This window comes from Pelophylax lessonae, assembly GCF_965119305.1.
Source record: "Pelophylax lessonae genome assembly, chromosome: 4".
NCBI classification, from domain to species: domain Eukaryota; kingdom Metazoa; phylum Chordata; class Amphibia; order Anura; family Ranidae; genus Pelophylax; species Pelophylax lessonae.
This window is the reverse complement of record NC_138771.1, coordinates 98124879-98148427: the sequence shown is the minus strand read 5'-3', so window position 1 is coordinate 98148427 and position 23549 is coordinate 98124879. Positions and strand designations below refer to the sequence as shown.

At 44.9% G+C, this 23549-nt stretch overlaps 1 protein-coding gene across 5 annotated transcripts in view; it reads left to right on the top strand.

Moving 5' to 3' along the window:
• NEDD4 (NEDD4 E3 ubiquitin protein ligase) overlaps nucleotides 1-23549 on the top strand; it is a 519020-nt gene that overhangs the window by 382288 nt on the left and 113183 nt on the right. For 4 of the 5 annotated variants that reach the window (XM_082253414.1, XM_082253413.1, XM_082253415.1 and 1 more), the window contains 2 exons: nucleotides 1213-1278; nucleotides 20347-20466. In XM_082253414.1, the coding sequence (XP_082109540.1) occupies nucleotides 1213-1278; nucleotides 20347-20466 (186 nt within the window). The remainder of the gene's footprint in view (nucleotides 1-1212; nucleotides 1279-20346; nucleotides 20467-23549) is intronic. The other variant, XM_082253412.1, reaches the window with a different exon arrangement.

Sequence of the window (23549 nt, the reverse complement as noted above, 5' to 3'; positions counted from 1 at the left end):
TTGTACCATTAATATTTCATTTTTGTGCTTTGGTAATTTAAGTGACACTTCACCCCCCCTTCACATTCAGGCCCATAATTTTTTTGAGGGGGGGGGGGGTGTACCTGGTCTTGACGGGTACCTGCTTCCTCACTTCAGGTTAGATCGCGACAGCGATCCGAGTGGAAGTTCGGCCCTCCTTCCTTCCCCCGCAGCCTTTTGGAACACTTCACGAGTCCCAAAAAGCTTGGGGACCATTTCGATAGCGCAGATAGTATGCCAGGGACTGAAACGCAGTGAAGAAACCAGCCGGTTGAGGACAGTGCTGGATCCTGGGACAGGTGAGTGTTTTTAGAAAAAAAGTCAGCAACTACAGTCTTTGTAAATGTTTTAAAAGATCACTGAAAAATGATTTTAATTTTATTTTAGTGTCACATTTAAAAAAAAAAGTATAAAACTGAAAAAAACTTTATTTATAGATCATTTTGCAATTTTTTGTGCCAGAATCATAATGTTAGTGTCAATTTAAACCATACAATCTATAGAATAAAATGTATGCTATTTATGTACAGTGACCTTACTTTGTTTAAACTAACACTGGTCAAAAAAGAAATGTTTTATTTTTAGTTTTCTTTTTCTACGGCTTACAAAAAAAATCCTTACTTGTTAAAAAAAAAAGTAATATATAAGTAAAGTTATTCCAGAATAAACAACAAAAATGTTTAAAACGCACTGATCCATAGGGGTGTACCGATGTCAGAGCGAAGTAGTTAGAGGGACCCCAGGAACTTAGTGGAGTCAAGTTTAATTTGTTTGTCATTTGCTAGATATGCTGCTGCAAAACCATAGTTATCCATGCTGTTCATCCACTGGCCACATGCTTGCATTTGCATCGCTCTGCTGTTCATCTTTTGATTTGATATATTTGGACAAGAGAAGCCTAGTGGGGTTTTCCAACTACCCAGGGCAGAGCGGATGGGATGGACATGTGAAGGCATTGTGTGAACCTCCCAAGAGCTGAAATTTCCTTGCGACATCTGGTGAAGGACACCAGAAATTAAAGTATATTTTGTATATAAAATTTAATGTCTTGTTCTTTTTCTATAGGAAGTATTATAGAACTTTCTGGATATATGGCAGAATTTTATTTCAGGAATATTACACCCATGATTAGATTTTTTTCATAGATTTTCATCTTTCATGTTCATCACATTTTAAATGTATTTTGTAAAGGTGAATTCCAGCAGAAGAGGGAGCTTGCAATCATATACACAGGAAGAACTACCTACGTTACCAGTTGTAAGATTTTCTGTTGTCTCCCAATGCATGATGAATTGGCTGTGTTTAATGGTGTTTGGCCTGTTTAATGCTGTGTTTAAAACCTATATTTATTTTACTGTATCATGGAACAGGCTTACTCTGACCAATAATTTTCAGTTGTTGTTCACAGTGCAGATAAATTATTTGGTGACCTGCTAATTCATGCGCCTGCGTTTAATATTTCTATAACTGCTAGCACTGTTAAAATTAATTACATTGATAGCTCAGTTTAGGCTGTATATGGTAGATCTAAGGTGATGTATTAGTTGCTGCAGATTAGGGCATATCCCAAACACTCTGTACACTCCAAAACAAACTACTAATAAGCAGGTACCTGAAATAAAATTATAATTGGAAAAACACAAAAATAAAGGCACCGCTAAAATAACTAAAAACTGAATTAGCTGTGAATAAAATGAATTGTTACAAGAAAGCTCATGAACAACTGTCCAAAACTTTCAATAATTGCCACATGAAGTGTTGGAAATCATCCATAAAGAGATACCTTGTGAACCCACCACTAATGGGATTAACACTCGCACGGAAGTCTGGCCTTCAAGTTAACCACTTGCCTACCGGGCACTTTCACCCCCTTCCTATCCAGGCCAATTTTCAGCTTTCAGTGCTCTCACGCTTTGAATGACAATTGCATGGTCATGCTACACTGTACCCATATGAAATTTTTATCTTTTTTTTCACACAAATGGAGCTTTCTTTTGGTGGTATTTAATCAGCTCTGGGTTTTTTATTTCTTACAAAAAAAAAAGAAAAAATACAGAAAATTTTGAAAAAAAAAAAGTTTTTCTTATTTTCTGTCAGTAAATTTTGAAAATAAATAAATTTTTCTCCTTCACTGATGTGCGCTTATGAGGCGGCACTGATGAGCTGCACTGATGGGCACTGATGAGGTGGCACTTATGGGCACTGATGAGGTGGCACTTATGGGCACTGATGAGGTGGCACTGATGAGGAGGTACTAATATGCCGCACTGATGAGCACTGATAGGCGGCTCTGATGAGCACTGATAGGTGGCACTGCTGGGCACTGAGAGGTGACACTGCTGGGCACTGAGAGGTGGCACTGCTGGGCACTGAGAGGTGGCACTGCTGGGCACTGACGGGTGGCACTGATGAGCACTGATGGGCGGCACTGATGGGCAGCACCATCAGTGCCCACACTCAGTGCCCATAGTGCTGCCAGTCAGTGCTCATCAGTGCCTAGATGAGCAGGCACTGATGAGCACTGACTGGCAGCACTATGGGCACTGATGGGGGGCACTGATGGAGGGCACTGTGGGCACTGATGGTGAGCACATTGTATTTTATTTACCTCTGTTGTAATCAGGGCACTGGTGATCAGTGCCCTGATTACATTTGTCTGTGTCCCCGAACGGCTGATCGGCTCTGCTCCTTCCTCACACTGCAGTCTCTGTGTGAGGAAGGAGAGCTGGCGATGAGAGATGATCTCATATGTTTACATATGAGATCATCCCTCATTGCATGGGCCGATCACGTGGTAAATGGCCGCTTTGATTGGCCATTTACCACGATCTGTGATTGGCTGTGTCCAAGGGACACAGCCGACACAGATTTTCCCCGATGCGCGCTCGCGGGAGCGCGCGGGAAGCCTGTCTCTGGGAGGCCGTATAAAGACGGCCTCCCGGAAATTCGAGTCCGCGCTGTAGCCGTACTTCGGCTATAGCGCGGATCTGAAGAAGTTAAAGATAGGTCAAATATGTTGCAATCCAATAAGTATCCCAAACCGACAAATAAACATGTGCTTCTCAGAAGAACTTCCTTCAATATATTATTATTATTATACAGGATTTATATAGCACTAACCGTTTACGCAGCACCGTTACAATATAAAGGGGGACAGTACATGTACAATATAGTTCAATATAAAGGGGGACAGTAAATGTACAATATAGTGCAATACAGAAGTAATTGGAGGGCCCTGCTCATGGAGCTTACAATCTAAAGTAAGGGGGAGGTAATACAAAAGGTAATAAGTGCAGGGGATGATCTGATGGAGGTGACTCAAGTACAGTAATCAGTGGAGGTGGGATAGGCTTCCCTGAATAAGAAAGTTTTCAAGGATTGCCTAAAGGCAGACAGGGTAGGAACTGACTGGACATACTCGAGGATGGGGGAGGCTCTGGAGAAACCCTGAAGGCGAGCATGGGAGGAGGTAACAAGGGAGCTAGAGAGCAGGAGATCTTGGGAGGAGCATAGAGGGCGATATAGGTGATAACTGCAGATGAGCTTGGTGATGTAGCGAGGGGCGATATTGTGGATGGCCTTGTATGTTGTGCTTAGTATTTTGAATTTTATGTGATGGGGTAAGGGAAGCTACAGAAGAGATTGGCAGAGAGGGGCAGCGGTCACAGCATGGAATCCGCAGGGTTTGCAATTACCCCCTATGACAGGAGAAAAACCAGGTATCCATAGACACACAAGATGTCTATCTGCATATTCCCATATATCCACCGCATCAGCGCTTTCTGCTCTTTGCAGTGGCATATAGCCATTTGCAGTTTGTCACAGTTGCTTTCGGCCTATCCTCCATTTCCTGAGTATTCAGAAGGTTAAAGCACCTTTACTTTTGTCTTTATTAGAGCATCCAAGTCACTCATTATCTAGCTGACCACCTCTTAAAGGCTTCACCCCTTACAGCTGTCTAAGTGCCACTAAATGCCGAGTACAACCCTTTAATGTACAGGATTAGGAACATATCTATATTAATAAAATCCATGTGTCCCTGCGTCCAGTTTCCCTGTGTCCGTGGGATTGCGCTACTGCGCATGTGCCCCACGGACAGCCGTTGGGACGCACACACCGCCGCGGGAAAATTGCTGTCACGGACGAACCAAAGGTGCTGGAGACCCAAAAATTGTATCGCAGGTGGCCAAGACGCTCCCCTACAGCTGAATTTGGGGTTTCGGGGATGAAAGGGCGCGGAGCAGTGACCCCGAGAACTGGGCCTCCCCCCGCCATAGACTCCAATGTTAAACCTGGTCACCTCGCGGTTAGGTCACGGCCCGGTTCTCGGGGTCACTGCTCCGCGCCCTTTCATCCCCGAGACCCCAAATTTTATCAGCTGTAGGAGAGTGTCATGGCTACCTACGATAATTTTTTGGGGTCTCCAGCACCTTTGGTTCGCCTGTGACAGCAATTTTCCCGCGGCGGTGTGTGCGTCCCACCTCAGCCCCGCCTCCTCTCAATCAGCTGTTCGCTAAGTCTTAGAATTTCATCGGACCTTGAAAATGTAATGCTATGAGGTGACTGAACCCCGGAACTCCTCCGTCCGTCTCCGCTGTCTTACCGTACGGTGTGTGCCGGGTCACCGACTTCCCCAGGGTGAGTCCCAGGCCGCCCCTCTGTGTGAGGGGGAGGGGGGGTTAGACCCTCAGCCGGGGGAGGGGAGGTGGTGGTGGATTTGGGGGTCTTTTCCTATTGGATGATCCACTGTTCTGTGTGTGTGTGAGGAGCTCCCCTCCTCTCTGATTTCCCGCCCTCACATCTCCTCTCCCCCACACCAATCTCCAACCCAACATTTATCGTTCAATCCCCCCCATACACTACAATCCCCTCCCCTCCATACACTACAATCCCCCCATACACTACAATCCCCTCCCTCCCCATACACTACAATCCCCTCCCCCCATACACTACAATCCCCTCCCTCCCCCTTACACTACAATCCCCTCTCCCCCCCCCCACACTACAATCCCCTCCCTCCCCCTTACACTATAATCCCCTCTCTCCCCCATACACTACAATCCCCTCCCTCCCCCATACACAATAATCCCCCCTCCCCCATACACTATAATCCCCTCACCCCATACACTACAATCCCCTCACCCCATACACTACAATCCCCTCCCTCCCCCCCCACACTACAATCAACACTACAATCCCCTCCCTTCCCCATACACTACAATCCCCTCCCCATACACTACAATCCCCTCCCTTCCCCAACACACTACAATCCCCTCCCCCAACACACTACAATCCCCTCCCCCCCACGCTTCAATCCCCTCCCTCCCCCATACACTGTAGAACCCCTCCCCCATACACTATAATCTCCCCCCCCCCCATACACTACAATCTCCTCCGTCCCCCCATACACTACAATCCCCTCCCTCCCCCATACACTACAATCCCCTCCCTCCCCCCATACACTACAATCCCCTCCCTTCCCCCATACACTACGATCCCCTCCCCCCCCCCACTACAATCCCCTCCCTCCCCCATACACTACAATCCCCTCCCTTCCCCAACACACTACAACCCCCTCCCTCCCCCCCAACACACTACAATCCCCTCCCTCCCCCCACGCTACAATCCCCTCCCTCCCCCCACGCTTCAATCCCCTCCCTCCCCCATACACTGTAGAACCCCTCCCCCATACACTATAATCTCCCCCCCATACACTACAATCCCCTCCGTCCACCCATACACTACAATCCTCTCCCTCCCCCATACACTACAATCCCCTCCCTCCCCCATAAACTACAATCCCCTCCCTCTCCCCCCCCCCCCATACACTACAATCCCCTCCGTCCCCCTTACACTATAATCCCCTCTCTCCCCCATACACTACAATCCCCTCCCTCCCCCATACACTATAATCCCCCCTCCCCCATACACTATAATCCCCTCACCCCATACACTACAATCCCCTCACCCCTATACACTACAATCCCCTCCCCCCATACACTACAATCCCCTCCCTCCCCCCCCCCACACTACAATCAACACTACAATCCCCTCCCTTCCCCATACACTACAATCCCCTCCCCATACACTACAATCCCCTCCCTTCCCCAACACACTACAATCCCCTCCCCCAACACACTACAATCCCCTCCCCCCCCACGCTTCAATCCCCTCCCTCCCCCATACACTGTAGAACCCCTCCCCCATACACTATAATCTCCCCCCCCCCCATACACTACAATCTCCTCCGTCCCCCCATACACTACAATCCCCTCCCTCCCCCATACACTACAATCCCCTCCCTCCCCCCATACACTACAATCCCCTCCCTTCCCCCATACACTACGATCCCCTCCCTTCCCCCATACACTACGATCCCCTCCCCCCCCCACTACAATCCCCTCCCTCCCCCATACACTACAATCCCCTCCCTTCCCCAACACACTACAACCCCCTCCCTCCCCCCCAACACACTACAATCCCCTCCCTCCCCCCCAACACACTACAATCCCCTCCCCCCACGCTACAATCCCCTCCCTCCCCCCACGCTTCAATCCCCTCCCTCCCCCATACACTGTAGAACCCCTCCCCCATACACTATAATCTCCCCCCCATACACTACAATCCCCTCCGTCCACCCATACACTACAATCCTCTCCCTCCCCCATACACTACAATCCCCTCCCTCCCCCATAAACTACAATCCCCTCCCTCTCCCCCCCCCCCCATACACTACAATCCCCTCCGTCCCCCATACACTGTACAATGGGTTCTACATCCATGTCAGGAGATGGAGCAGAGTTTGTACAATTAGATTGTATCCCGTCTGATCCACTGTCACTACATTATTATATATATATATATATATATATATATATATATATATATATATATATATGTTTTTGAATAAAGTGTGGGAGAATTAGAACTCCTGTAAGAGATGTGTGTGTGTGTGTGTATATATATATATATATATATATACATATAAAGTCCAAGTGTCTCTGCGTCCAGTCCCTGTGTCCGTGGGATTGCGCTACTGTGCATGTGCCCCACAGACAGCCATTGGGACTTGGATCGCAGAGACTTCGGGCGGCTGGTGTCCTGTCGGATAATACCTCCCATCGAAAAATGCATCTGACGGACTGCGCATGCATGGTAAATGATGTCACTCCAGCTGACTGCTCCGCTCAGCTGGGGTTGACGTCATTATTGCGCGTGCGCAGTCCGTCAGATGCATTTTTCGACGGGAGACAGTGCGGGAAGAATAATTATAGCGAACAGCTGACTGAGAGGAGGCGGGAGGCATTGTCCGACAGGAAAGCGGCCGTGTAATCTGTTCTAAGTATACTAAATAATAATAATAAAAAATAGATAATAAAAAATAAGAAATTAAGAAATACAAAATATAACGAAATACTAAAGATACATATTAAAAACCAAATATGAAATATTAGTATTAAAAAAAATTATATATATATATAGCTCCTTCTGTTCTAAGTATACTAAATAATCTATACATATAAAGTACAAGTGTCTTTGCGTCCAGGCCCTGTGTCTGTGGGATTGCGCTACTGCGCATGTGCCCCACGGACAGCCGTTGGGACTTGGAGCGCAGAGACTTCGGGCGGCCGGGCAAAACTGTTGAAGCGGCGGGTGTGCGCGGGCTCACAGCGCGTGCGCGCTCGCGTGGACTTACTGCTAAGTCTGTTTTTACAAATGTTTGACCACATATGTTCTAGCGCCCGTTAATTTAACGGGCTTAATGTCTAGTACAAGAATAAAAAGCAATACAAGCCCATCATTGTGGATGTGGTTGCAAGTTGTTGGGCCGGTTGACCCTTGTTGTTGGGCCTGTTGGCAAAGTTCTGTTTGCATAGTTGTTGCTCATCCATCTCATTTAGGTGTACATTTAACCACTTCTGGACCGGAAGATTTTCCCCCTTAATGACCAGGCCATATTATTTTGCGATTCGGCACTGCGTTATTTTAACAGACAATTACGCGGTCATGCGACACTGTACCTAAATAAACTGATGTCCTTCTTTTCCCACAAATAGAGCTTTCTTTTGGTGGCATTTGATCACCTCTGCGATTTTTATTTTTTGCGCTATAAACAATAAAAGAGCGACAATTCTGAAAAAAGAAAACAATATTTTTCACTTTCTGCTATATAACATTCCCCCAAAAAAATTTAAAAATCAATTTATTTTAACTTTTTAGGCCAATTTGTTTTCTGCTACATATTTTTGGTAAAATAAAATTGCAATAAGCGTATTTTGATTGGTTTGATATTTTTTACACCTTTTGGGGGGTCCAGTGACATTACTACAGTAATCAGTGCTAAAAAATATGCACTGTTACTGTAATAATGACACTGGCAGGGGAGGGGTTAACACTGTGGGTGATCAAGGGGTTAAATGTGTACCTAGGGGTGTGTTTCTAACTGTGGGGGGGAATGGCTTTTGAAATTATTAGAGACCTGTATTCCTATATAGAAGGATCACAGGAGCTCTGTGATCTTTCCAGGGATAAGAATGGTCAGCTGTGTTTACAAAAGCTGATCGTTGTTCTCTCTCAGCGGGGAACGATCGTGGGTGTCAGGCGGCAATCGGAGCGCCTGCCCCGTGCATCGGCTTCCCCGCTGACAAGCGGGTTTGGGAGCTGGAGAGCAAGGTGGGTGGGGAGCGTGCTGCCGGTGACCAGACGATTGAACTTTGGAAAGGGGCTGGGCCTGATAAGAGCGCCTTCCAGGGCCCCCCTTCCTGTTGGGATCATTTTTGAGCTCCTGGAGTCCCCCCCCCCCCCCCCTCCTCTGGGAGTCACGCAGGCCACCATTTTCTTGTAGCTTTTTATGCTACAAATCCGCAGCCAAGTTTGTGTAGCTTCAGTGGCCAGTTTCTTGTGGTTTCCCATTGAAAATAGCGGCAGTCATGTTTTTAAAGCCGGATGAGCAGTGATCGGCAGTGGGAGTCACCTAAGGCTGATCCCTGGATATTTCTCTTCCTGATCTCCGCACGGTGTGCAGTTAGTTCGGTGCTGTAAGTGCCTGATCGGTGGTGATGAGTTTTTTTGTGGTCGTGCTCTGTGCTGGGCCTTGTGGTGGGGTGTCCCTTGCAGTGTGATACTTTTTTTTGTGTGGGTTCCCCTCTCTAATAATGGAGTCCCTGGAGCATATTTCACCACCTGATCCCCTCTCAGAGGCTGCCGGGTCCCGGGTCGACAACTGACTGCACTCACGGCAGTCCTGAAGTCCTTGGTGTCCAAGGTAGATTTGGTCCTGGAAAAACAGGCTAGCAAGAAGCATCCCCCGCCTTCACCTGCTTCCTCAGTCTCATCAGATCCTGAATCTGATTCGGTCTCCGCGGATGCGAGTTACCCTTCTGGGTCTGCGTTCATGCACCCTGCGTGCTCAGATAATGAGGATGATTCCTCTGCTCCTCTAGACGCGCATGAAAAGGCGCTAGTGGATGTGCTGATTGTATCAGTGGGGCAAACCTTAAAGATGGCGACTAACGCAGCATCAAAGGTGTGGGTCACCTTTTGCACCCACAGGTCCTCCAAGGCAGCGAAGGCGTTCCCCTTTCATGCTTTCTTTGACAATATTGTCCCAAAATGCACTTTTGCAATCCCTTAGCGTTTTGCGGTACCCTTATGAGGATTCCCTCATTAAAAAATAGACGGTTCCTCCTCTAATGGACTCACCAGTTTTCAGGTTGAATAAAGCCACTGTAATTCTGGTTGAAGAGTCCCCCGTAATTTACAGATCCGGCTGATAGGAGGTCGGAGGCCTTGACCCGCCATATGTTCACTGTGGCTGGTTCGGCACTTGGGCAGGTATTTACTATTGCCCTGGTGTTGCAAGCTATGACTGAGTGGGCAAAACTTCTGCGTCAGTACCTGGGGAAGGAACCTTCTGACAGGTCTCGAGCGCGTCCTCCCACTCTTCATCCTCCACAGCTCCAACATCTCGCTCCCAGCGAGCCTTAAGAGCATATGAAATCACAGTGGAAGGGGGCGTGTGGAGCTCGTAGAGTAGAACATGGAGATTAGGTGTTTTGGCTCTGTGCTCTTAATAATTTCATGAGCCGGGATAGGTTCAGGTCTGGGCGAACCGCCCGTGAACTGAGAGCGGTACGCAAGTCCGATCTGGAGGTATCTACAGGGAGTGCAGAATTATTAGGCAAATTAGTATTTTGACCACATCATCCTCTTTATGCATGTTGTCTTACTCCAAGCTGTATAGGCTCGAAAGCCTACTACCAATTAAGCATATTAGGTGATGTGCATCTCTGTAATGAGAAGGGGTGTGGTCTAATGACATCAACACCCTATATCAGGTGTGCATAATTATTAGGCAGCTTCCTTTCCTTGGGCAAAATGGGTCAAAAGAAGGACTTGACAGGCTCAGAAAAGTCAAAAATAGTGAGATATCTTGCAGAGGGATGCAGCACTCTTAAAATTGCAAAGCTTCTGAAGCGTGATCATCGAACAATCAAGCATTTCATTCAAAATAGTCAACAGGGTCGCAAGAAGCGTGTGGAAAAACCAAGGTGCAAAATAACAGCCCATGAACTGAGAAAAGTCAAGCGTGCAGCTGCCAAGATGCCACTTGCCACCAGTTTGGCCATATTTCAGAGCTGCAACATCACTGGAGTGCCCAAAAGCACAAGGTGTGCAATACTCAGAGACATGGCCAAGGTAAGAAAGGCTGAAAGACGACCACCACTGAACAAGACACACAAGCTGAAACGTCAAGACTGGGCCAAGAAATATCTCAAGACTGATTTTTCAAAGGTTTTATGGACTGATGAAATGAGAGTGAGTCTTGATGGGCCAGATGGATGGGCCCGTGGCTGGATTGGTAAAGGGCAGAGAGCTCCAGTCCGACTCAGATGCCAGCAAGGTGGAGGTGGAGTGCTGGTTTGGGCTGGTATCATCAAAGATGAGCTTGTGGGGCCTTTTCGGGTTGAGGATGGAGTCAAGCTCAACTCCCAGTCCTACTGCCAGTTTCTGGAAGACACCTTCTTCAAGCAGTGAAGAAGTCTGCATCCTTCAAGAAAAACATGATTTTCATGCAGGACAATGCTCCATCACACGCGTCCAAGTACTCCACAGCGTGGCTGGCAAGAAAGGGTATAAAAGAAGAAAAGCTAATGACATGGCCTCCTTGTTCACCTGATCTGAACCCCATTGAGAACCTGTGGTCCGTCATCAAATGTGAGATTTACAAGGAGGGAAAACAGTACACCTCTCTGAACAGTGTCTGGGAGGCTGTGGTTGCTGCTGCACGCAATGTTGATGGTGAACAGATCAAAACACTGACAGAATCCATGGATGGCAGCCTTTTGAGTGTCCTTGCAAAGAAAGGTGGCTATATTGGTCACTGATTTGATTTTATTTTGTTTTTGAATGTCAGAAATGTATATTTGTGAATGTTGAGATGTTATATTGGTTTCACTGGTAAAAATAAATAATTGAAATGGGTATACTGTATATTTGATTTTTGTTAAGTTGCCTAATAATTATGCACAGTAATAGTCACCTGCACACACAGATATCCCCCCAAAATAGCTAAAACTAAAAACAAACTAAAAACTACTTCCAAAAATAGTCAGCTTTGATATTAATAAGTTTTTTGGGTTCATTGAGAACATGGTTGTTCAATAATAAAATTAATCCTCAAAAATACTCATTTGCCTAATAATTCTGCACTCCCTGTATAATGCATGTGGTTGGGAAGAGAGAATTGATCCTGCAAATCCTCAAACCTTTTTTAGACCGTTCGCTGTCAAAATATGTTATGGCAGGAAGATACCCCTTCGCTCCACAATGACTGGTCAGGGATCGAGAGGAACTCCCGAAGGACCAGATTGTGCCACAGGGGGGTGAGGTCATGTATTGGAGAACTCTCTAGTCTGTCCATAACAACCTCCCAGACCCGACTATAATGGTAAAGAAGTGACCCAGGGTCCAAACTCTCCTCTGAACCTCGTACCCCCCCCCCCCCCCCCCAGAGTATGACAGACAGAGGGTCTCCAGATGGCAGGACGCACCTGGGGCACAAGAAGGTCAAAAAACGCTCTCCGTCTTTTTTATCGACATGGTATAATTGGGACAACTGCGACGCTAAGTAATACAAATTAAAATCAGGTAGAGCTACACCGAGGGATTTGTAAGTTTAAGGGATCCTTAAGTAAGGAAGTGTCAGTCCTCCAAGTAAAGCAGGGTATCGTCAGCATACATGCTGATCTTTTCCGTAAGAGATCCCTTGCGTAAACCGCGGATCCCTGGATGGGCTCTAATGGCGATGGCCGTTGGTTCCGCCGCTAAAGCATAAAGCAGGGGGGATAAAGGACACCATTGTCGAGTGCCCCTCGAAAGAGGAAACTCCGCAAACGTCCAGCCGTTAGCCAGGACTTTCGCCACAGGAGCACTCTAAAGTAATTTTACCCACTTTATGAAGTTGGGGCCAAATCCGTAGTTCTCAAGGAAGGGCCACTCTACTGAGTCAAAGGCTTTGGCCGTGTCTAAGGTTACCACTACCCTTCTGCCTGCCTCCTCATGTTCAGCTTGAAGGTTCATAAATAGCCGACGAAGATTGAAGGTGTTCCTGCCAGGCATAAAACCTACCTGGTCAGGGTGGATAAGTGAAAGGATTACTTGATTAAGACGGAGGGACAAGATTTTAGCCAGAATTTTAATATCAACTTGCAATAAGGAGATATTGCGGTACGACTCCGGGAGGTGAAGTTCTTTGCCCGGTTTAGGTATTAGCACAATTAAAGCCTCTTGCATGGAAAATGGGCTACTTTTTAAACCGCACTGTAACCGGATCTGGTGTGGGCAAACGCCCTGCATTTTTAACCCGCATTTGGGGTGCCCTTACCTTTCTATTGACACTACTGCAGATTGCAAATAGAGTGAATTTTGCATGTGTTCTGAATTGCACAGGAATTCACAGTGCATTTCTCTGGGATTCATGTGCTGGCATGGTGTGAACCCGCCCTTAGAAAGAGAGTACATGTCAATCCTACATGTCAGCTGCCAAGCATCAGACATGCTAAGGCTGGCCATACATTATTAATTTTTTTTAACCAGCGAGTTGAACAAAAAAATGACTTGATTCACCCATTTACACACTCGATGTATGTGGATGGGGAAATAATTTCCACTGAGCTATTGTGTTCTGACAGCAGGGAGACTTCCCCTCTTTCTGTCAGAATACTGATCAGTACTGCAGGCTATAGCTGGCAGCACTAATTGATCTGGAAAAACCTGACTATTTGACTTTTTTACCTCCAGCCTGCCCATGCATTAATTGAATTTCAGCCAGTCCCTGCTGAACCAGTCAAATTTCAATCCATGTACGTCTGGCTTAAGATAACAGTCTCATGTAGTAGGAAATTTGCACCTCTCTGTCATTGAGGTCTACTGCTCTCCTGTTTCTCAGCATAGATGTTCACTCTGCTCTGACATTATATATGCATGGTATGTAAGTGCTGCAAACATAAAATGGTTCTAGATGAACACATACCCTGCAGTCTCTAATAGTGTTGTCCTGAAGCAGTCATTGACCCCAATGAGCACTGAAATTCCTCTTCTACACTGAAAAAAGGCTTTAAAAAACCTGGTCTGACTTGGTGTTAAGTACAGGGGATTTAACACCAAGTTTACACCGGTGTTCAGGGCTGCTGTTAGAAATCGCAGGGCCCTGTGCAGACTACCTGGCAGGGCATCCCCAAGAAAATATTAAGGATATACTTAGCTAAAATTACAACAAAATCACTATTTGCAGACTCAAATATAACATAACACACAATTCCTTCTAAATCTAAAAAAAACAAAAAAAAAAAACGATGTTAATAAATGTAGATGAGATGAAAAAAAAATATACAGGCTGGGCAGTTGGAGCTCCATGATCAGAGAGACAGAGGGAGAGAAACAAAATTACAAATAAACTCCTGAGCAGATATAACATTAGAGCCAGTGCTGGGAGGGGGGGTACACAGGGAGGGGGGTTAGCGAGGGACAACTGTCTCTTTCTCAGCAGATAAAAGCTGATAGCAGGGAGAGGGACAGAGATCAGATTCAGGTGCTGGAGGAATATTTCTGTATTTGTTGTCCATCACTAATACCCCTCTCTGTGTGCCCCCCCCCCCCCTGTGTGCTTGGCCAGTGATAACACTTCTCTGAGCTTACACAGGTACATTCCTATACTAAAACTGTAGCTAACACAGAGACAACACAAAGTGAAGAGAGGAGATATTTGGTTCCTACCTTAGTTAACACAGTTTATTAAACACCTAATAGGAAATTTCCACCCTGATTCTCTGTGATGAGGCTTAACACAACTTAACACTGTTTATTAAAGGTAAACTTTGTTTGGGGACATTCCATTGTGAATTATTTGCCTGTGTACTGTACGATTAAGAAAAGAGGAATTTTGACTTACCCTGTACATTCTATATCCTTGAGTACAGTGGAGGACCTCTTCCATTCCATGGTTCCACTGCAGTGCTTGTTACAAAATGGAGGGCTCATGGGGGCATATCCTCCAAAGCTTTGCCACTGTCTAACCATCTGAAGGTATAAGCCTATATCCCAGAGGCTATGAAAACTGTACCTTTCTACTGTGCTGTAGTCCAAGATATGGATTTTACTGCCTTTTTGGATGCTATTTAGGGCACATCACTGCTTTTGTGCAGAAAGTTATATAAAGACTACAGTCTTACAGATCTCCCTTGTGCCAGTTAGATAAAGAATGCACTCCGATTAGCTTTAGTGATAAGAATACTGATTCTTCCCACCCATTTCTGGATCTTGACATTTGTGGAATCTGAGTTTTTCTTTAAAGTATAACTGAGGTCCAAGCTTTTTTTTTTTCCAAGTTTTAAACAGAGTGGATAAGATTTAGAACACTTGTCAGGATTTTATTAATGTCTGTGTCCCCAATAGGGAGATTAACCCCTTTCTATTTGTCATTTTTAACATCAACAGCGAAAGTGAAAGAAAATCCCAAATTTTGGGATGTCCCCCAGAACAGTTACAGAGGGGAAATCCTTCAGTGGGAACACCAGTTCTGGTGACGACCAGGGATTCCCTCACTTTGTTTGGATTTCCTCTCACTTCTTGTTTTGGTTATGGGACAGGAGGTTAAGGGAAGACTCCCCAGTGTGGCACAGATGACCAAAAAAAAGGGATTAACACTCTTACTCTATCCAAAATGAAAAAAACTTGCCTTTAGTTCTACTTTAAAGCGGTAGTATCCCGCTTTTTGACACTTTTACCTACAGGTAAGCCCATAATAAGGCTTACCTGTAGGTACAAATAATATCTCCTAAACCGGCATGGTTTAGGAGATATTTACAGTGCATGCAGCCGCTCGCGCGAGCGGCGCATGCGCTCTGAAGGTCCGGGGGGACCTTCAATTATCTTGCCGGGAGCTTGCCGGAAAAATCACTCCCGCGCGCATGCGCGGGAGTGACGTCATCGCGGCTCCGGCCAATCATCGCGCCGGAGCCGTCTCTTCCGGCCAATCACCGCGCCGGAGTCGCCGAACCCGGAAGAGACGGCGAGGGATCATGGCAGCGCCCGCAGCGATGTCCGGGGGTCCGTGTCTGGGCTTCGTTCTAAGGTAAGTTACACATAATGGGCTAGTATGCGATGCATACTAGCCCATTATGCCTTTGTCTTGCAGGTTTTTTTTTTTTTTTTCTAGGGTTTACAACCGCTTTAATAGCATATTAAAGTGGAACAAAAGCCGCCAATTTAACTGTTTTCTAAAACTGGTAAATTAAAGGCATGCCATGATTGATAGCTGTCATCGTTGCTTGTGCTTTCAACCAAATCAACTGTCAAATCATCAAATAGTTTGTGAGCTAAATGATCACTTATTTTTAATTTAAAAACTATAGTTTGTTGGCTACTAGAAAAAGTCTACCCTAGCACAGTTTTTTTTTTTTTTCTGGAGGTTTGGAATGCAAGACAGACCTTACTGTCAACAAATATAATTTGTGTGTAATCATTTAGTGATATTGCAGTTTTCTGGTGCTTGATACCTAATATTTTCCTATATATTCTGTGTTTTGTTGAGATCTCTGTGGCAGGAATATCTTGCTTTTGGAGCACTCAAGAAAGACCAAAAGGTTCTACCTGTAACTAAAATACCACTTTAGTATGAACTGGATCTGTAAAAAGTAGTTCCAGGAGACTAGGGCAGTAGGTGCACTGTGCTAACATTAGCGTGTGTTACTTCGGATTTAGAAAGCATTTCACAGGGTCTGGATGACACTGCAGCTCTCTTCATTGTACGGTTTGTAGTAGTGAGAAAGCAATGGACTCAGAGGGAGGGCAGTGTTGAAAATATTTAAAACACAATTTCTAGTAACATATTGTATAAAATTGAATTTGTGAGGCACAACTATTAAAAAATATACTTTCTTTATTCAATTAACTATAAAAACATACTAATATACCTTACAATATTCCATAAAATAGATCCATAATACAATCTTATTTATTGGTTTCACCAAAACATTTTGTAGAAGTGATATACATATATACTGGGCTTTTGTGGTCAGACGCATTTTATGGGAATGCCGAAAACCTGCAGCCTGTACAATGTGCTGGAAGTAATGTGTCCCTCCAGTGCCCAGGGGTCGCTGGTGGCTTGGGATTCCATCTCCAAGATGTCCTGCTGGCACATGTACACAGCAGGCTTTTTTTTGCTGTGGCCATTTTGGTACCAGAACCAGGGCTTTTTTTCAGCTGGAACTTGGTGGAACTCAGTTCCACCACCTTTGGCTCAGGCCCTCGCCTCCCTGCTCAACACTGTCACTTGTAAACACAGAAGTCTGGCTTCTGTGTTTACAAGTTACATCTTGTCTACCCACGGCTCCCACAGATCTGATCTCCTGAGTGTCTCCCACTGGGTGCAGGATGGGGACAAGGGAGACGCAGGTGCCTGGGGTGCAGTGCAGATGCTGACACCCCTATTGGATGATCTCCCCGAAAGTGAGAGAGGCACAGCCAACTACAGTGTGTGGGGAAGTACCTGAGCCAGCTGGGTGCTTCAGCCTAATACAGCAACAAAAGTAAGACGTGGAAGATGGTGGAGCTTTCAAGGAGGTGATGGGTAGATGGGGGCATTAGATGGGGGGTTGCATGCAGAGGTTAGAGCTGAGGAGGGGTGAAAGTGAGCTGTGGATGAGGGGTGTGGAGGTAAGCAGCTGTGGAAGAAGGCTGAACTCTGTACTATATATGCAGTACACCCCTGAACTCCGCACTGTATACGTAGCAGACTCCTGAACTTTGCACTCTATTTTTAAACTCCCCCGTGCATTTGATTGCATTTGAAGTGTGTGTGTGTGTGTGTGTGTGTGTGTGTGGGGGGGGGGGGGGGGGGTCGTGGTTAAGTTCCCGTACCTTTTTTCTAAGAAAAAAAGCCCCTGACCAGAACCCACTGTGAATGCACCCTGCAGCAGCCATCTTGAATGCACCCTGCACCGGCCACCTTGCAGCGGCCAATCTTTTACAATACATTACTAGAAATTTACAGTACAGAGGTGTACGTCACTTTATAAGTAATTTAGCAATTAAAACACAACATGAAAGGGAATTTACGAAGACTGGAGCAACCAGAATCCGGTACAGCTGTGCAGGGCAACCAGTCAGCTTTTAGCTTTTATTTTTGAAGCTTAACTGAACAAGCTGTGGTTATCAGCTTTATGGTTACTGTACACTGCTGCTCCAGATTCAGTGTGCTCCCGTTTTAGTAAATCCCCCCCCCCCCCCCCCCCCATTATGATTAGCACACTCATATTTAGGACCTGAAGTGATTTTGCTTGCAAGGCAGCCAACTGCCTAAAGTGATTGTAAACAATCACCTTGTAAAACCAACCCCAACCCATCAAGTTTGCAATGGAAATGAAAGGCAAAACATTTGTGTATAGATATATTAAAAAAAAAACTTTTTTAAATGAGTGATTACATTCCCTCAGTTCTCAGCACTGGGGAGAGGAGAAACAACAGTTTACACTGGTCTTCCCAGTGAAAGACCATGCAGTGGGGGCATGTCAAGACAAGTCTAATCATTGTAGGAGAGCACACTGAGTTCCCAGCACAGCTAGAGAACTGACCTGCTTAGTGTGATCAGTTTGTAAAAAGGAAAAGCAGAAGGACTGGCGGGGACACCAGGGAATTCACACATAGGAAACAATACAAATATCAACAGAATACTTTTTCGAAGTACAAATACATGGTACAGCAGGCACACATCAGGAATATGAAACGTTGGGTTTACATACAGTTTAACCACTTGCCTACTGGGCACCTTAACCCCCTTCCTGCCCAGGCCAACAGGCCAATTTTCATGTAACAGGGTACCCAAATTAAATTTTTATCATTTTTTTCAAACAAAGGGAGCTTTCTTTTAATCACTACTGGGGGTTTTATTTTTTGCTGAATAAACAAAAAATGTCAGAAATAAAAAAAAAAAAACTGTTTTTTTATAGTTTTATAAAATTTTGCAAACAGGTAATTTTTCTCCTTCATTGATGTGCGCTGAAGAGGCTGCACTGATGGGCACTAATAGGCTGCACTGATGGGCAGTAATAGGCGACACTGATGGTCGGCACTGGTAGGTGGCACTGATGGGTGGCACTCATGGGCACTGGGCATTACTAGGTGGCAATGATGGACACTGATAGGTGGCATTAATGGGTGGAACTGATGGGCAATGATAGGCACTGGTAGGTGACGCTGATAGGCAGCAGTAATGATGGGGCACTGATTGGTACTAATAGGTGGCACTGGTGGGCATTGATAGTGGCACTGGTGGTCACTGGTAGATGGTACTGACCTGCACTGATAGGTGGCGCTGGTGGGCACTGGTAGGTGGCACTGCTGGGCACAGTTGCTCTTCCTCTTTAGGACCGATGTCCCTCTGACAGCAGCCGGCGATTGGCTTTTTTTTCTCCTCACATTGACAGTGCGAGGAGAAAGAAAAAAAGCTGATCGCCGGCTGATGTTTACTTCACGTGATTAGCTGTCATTGTCTGACATCTGATCACGTGGTAAGGGGCCAGGACCGATCTGTGATCAGCCGAGTCTCGTGGACTCGCTGATCACAGAGCAAGCTGCGCACGCTCCGCAGGAAGTGCACAGGCATCTCATGCACAGGGGGACGTAAATTGATGCCCTCCTGGCAGTAAAGGGCACAAAGAAATTAAAGATGAAAAACGGTAAAAATTAGAGCTGCGTAATGAGTAAGCCTTGTTCCAGTCAGTTTACATGTAAAATATTTCGAATTTACTGGAGTGGCGTCAGTCAGTTGTATTTAATACCTGTATTTTCCTTCTGGTTTGCATGCGTTATGCTTTAGGTTTGCATGCATTTTGCTTCTGGTTTGCTTTAGGTTATTGTGCATTTTGTTTCTAATTTGTGTACTGGGCCAATGAAAACAAAGAGTATGTATTCAGTTCAGAAAATTGTATTGAGAAGCAGCAGGACATTTTGCTAAACCAAATCCCACAGGTGCTCATAATTGTAAACTGTACCATTGAAGACAAAGGCACAGGCATTTTTTTAAGCCTTGTACACACGGGTCAGATATCGGCTGGTTCAACAGAAATTGGCTGACATTCGGCTTGTGTGTATATCAGCCTGTTCGACAGAAGTCAGCTGAACGGGCATGCTGGAAAACCAGCACCCGATCAGCACTGGCAACCAATGGCTGTGAGTGCTGACCAGTGTGTTCTGGCGGGGAGGCATTCCCCCTGTCAGAACACAATAGCTCATTGAGGAGATCGCTGTACTAACATCAGATAGTACGCAAGCTCCTTCTGAACTCCTCAGTATTTTTTAGTTTGGCCAAGTTGAACAAAAAATGAATAGGGTGTACCAGTCTTTACCCTTTTTTGTGGTTTTAGTTTCATACTAAAACTGCCAGCAAACTGCAACTCTGGACATTGACCCTTAAAAACAATGCAATTTTCAATTCCTGGCCATATGAGTTATTCAATTTATTGTTAGTTCCTGTTGCTGTAACATGTTTACAGCATAAACTAAAATTTGCTACTTTCATAAGAAACCCAATCACATTTGACAGTGTAGGGTTCAGCTATAAACACACGATCTTGTGCTTCCTATCCAATACCTACTAAAAATGTCTACAGGATAGAAGTTTTAGACAGCTTTCTAGGCAGTATCCCCTCAGAAAATAGATCATGTTTGCAAGATAAACAGTTTGGTTTGCTTTGCACTTTGATTTTCCTAAAATGCTTAGAGCTACTACACTTTGTAAATATCAGTTATCTTTTTCAACAGTTATTGCCTACCTCTTCTGGATTACCCCCTGGTTGGGAGGAAAAACAGGATGACAAAGGAAGGTCATATTACATAGATCACAACACAAGAACAACTACCTGGGAGAGGCCTGAAGTACAGGTACCAGGACACAATACAGCACTGCTGAATTCCGCAGTATTTTCCTTTCTTTTTCTAATAATTAAGCTGTCATTGCTCAGTATAATCACATCCTCTATTTCCAAAACCGACAAATAACTAAAACCCTAATTCCAAAAAAGTTAGGAAATGGCCATGTTTACCATGGTGTAGCCTCCCCTTTTTAGTTAACAGCACTCTGACAACATATGGGAACTGAGGAGACCAGTTGATTGATCTTTGAGAGTAGAATGTTTCATTCTTGCCTGAGCTTTGCTACTCTAAAACCCTCATATATCTTTCAGCATTGATGGTGCTTTTTTGAGATACCCAAGCTGCCCTTTCCATGTGCACTAATGCACCCCTATATCATCAGACATGCAGGCTTTTGAACAGAGTGCTGATAACAAACCAGAAGGTTCCTCTCCTCTTTAATCCAGAGGACATGGCACCTATGGTTGCCAAAAAGAATGTCAAATTTCGATTTGTCTGACCACAGAACAGTTTTCCACTTGGCAACAGACCATTTTAACTGAGCTTTGGCCCAGAGAAGATTGGTGCATTTTTGGATGGCACGGTGACCTTGGCTCATTCAGTGATGTCCATTACAGAATCATGCCTGTTTTTAATGCAGTGCACTCTGAGGTCCCGAAGATCACATGCCTCCAATCTTGTGTTTAGTCCTTGTTACTTGAACACAGAGATTTTTCCAGACTCTTGGAATCTTTTGATGATGATATGCACTGTAAATGATGATATATTTAACCACTTACCCACTGGGCACTTAAACCCCCTTCCTAACCAGACCAGTTTTCAGTGCTCACATTTTGAATGACAATTACTCAGTCATGCAACACTGTACCCATATGAAATTTTGTCCTTTTTTTCACACAAACAGAGCTTTCTTTTGGTGGTATTTGATTCCTACTGTATTAAAGTGTACTGTATTTTGTACTGTCTACCTTCAAGTTGTAAAGCGCTGCTTAAACTGTCGGCGCTATATAAATCCTATATAATAATAATAATTTAATCATCATTGGGTTTATTTTTTTTGCGCTATAAATGAAAAAAGACCGAAAATGTAAAAATAATATGCATTTTTCTTTGTTTCGGTTTTACAATTTAGCAAATTTAGTAATTTTTCTTCATAAATTTTGGCCAAAATTTATACTGCTACATATCTTTGGTAAAAATAACCCAAACAAGTATATATTATTTAGTCTTAGTGACGGTTATCTAGTCTACAATCTATGGTGCCAATCATTTAAAATTGATCACACCCGATGTACTGGCAGCCTAATTCTTGAGACCCTAACAAGCCAGTAAAGTACAAATGCCCCCTAAATTACCCTTTTTTGGAAAGCAGACATTCCAAGGTATTTAGTAAGAGGCATGGTGAGTTTTTTGAAGTTGTAATTTTTTTTCCACGAGTCTTTGCAAAATGAAATTTTTTTTCTTTTTCTTTTTTCACAAAATGGTCATATTACCAAGTTTTCTCACACACTGTATAGACATACTTTCAACTAAACCCCAAAATACATTCTGCTGCTCCTCCTGAGTATGGCGATACCACGTGTGTGGGACTTTTCCACAGCCTGACCACATACAGAGCCCCAACATCCAAGTAGCACCGTCAGGCATTCTGGGAGCAAAAATTTCCTGACAACCTATCACATTTTTGAAGGCCCTGGAGCACCAGGACAATGGAAACGCCCACAAAATGACCTCATTTGGGAAAGCAAACACCCCAACACATAATCTAGGAGGCATAATGCATCTTTTGAACATGTCATTTTTTTCCCACAAGTTTTTGGAAAATGTGGAAAGAAGATGAAAACGCACTTTTTTTTTACACACAGTTTTCCAATTATAAGATATTTCATATATATATATATATATATATATATATAAATTGATATTATATTATATATATATATATATATTACACATAGCATGTACATAGCAAACATGACACCCCAAAATACATTCTGCTACTCCTCCTGAGTATGGCGATACCCCATGTGTGACACTTCTACACAGCCTAGCCACATACAGAGTCCCAACATGCAGGGAGCACCGTCATTTCCTAAATTCCCATTACAATTGTATGAGGCACTGTAGTGGCACTGATGTGGCATGGATGAGGCACGGATGAGCACTGATGTGGCATGGATGTGGCACGGATAAGCAATGATGTGGCATGGATGTGGCACAGATGAGCACTGACATGGCATGGATGTGGCACGAGTGAGCACTGATGTGGCATAGATGTGGCACGAATGAGCACTGACCTGGCATGGATGTGGCACAGATGAGCACTGACATGGCATGGATGAGGCACGGATGACGACTGACGTGACATTGATGTGGTATGGATGAGCACTGACGTGGCATGGATGTGGAACGGATGACCACTGACGTGGCATGGATGAGCACGGATGTGGCATGGATGAGCACTGAGGTGGCATGGATGTGGCATAAATGTGGCACGGATGGGCATAGATCAGTATGGAGAAGACGGGATGGGTGAAGCTGCAGTTTCTCTCCTCTTCTTGCATGCTGTACTGATCACTGTGTACAGCTTGTGAGTAGAGCAATTAACCAGACATGCGCCGGTTTGTTTGTTGTCATTGGACGGATCGATGATGTGGTAAAGGGCCGCTGTCGTTGGCCCTTTACCACAATCCGTGATGCGCCGAGTTCCTGGGACCCGGCGAGCACGGATACTCCCGTGTGCGTATATTTCTTTGGAAATTTCTGCAACGGCATTAGTGCAATTATTTATTACAGCCCTAAGCGCTTTTTTTGAGAGTTTTTTTGTTGTGACTTTTCCTAGCATCCTTGTTCCCGAGGATGATCCTCTCTTGCAGCTATGGGCATCTGATCATCACATAAGAACTGTCACCAAACCTCCTGGCGCTTAGTCTCTTTTCTTGGGTATTACAAATTTTAACAATGACTCTTTACTTCATGAAAAAGTGTTGTCTGCCTTTTCTGTATTTTGCATATTATGTAACCTTTTCCATAATACTTTTCTTTACTGGCACACTAATATAACATAAATTAGCTACAATTTACTTGCTGTA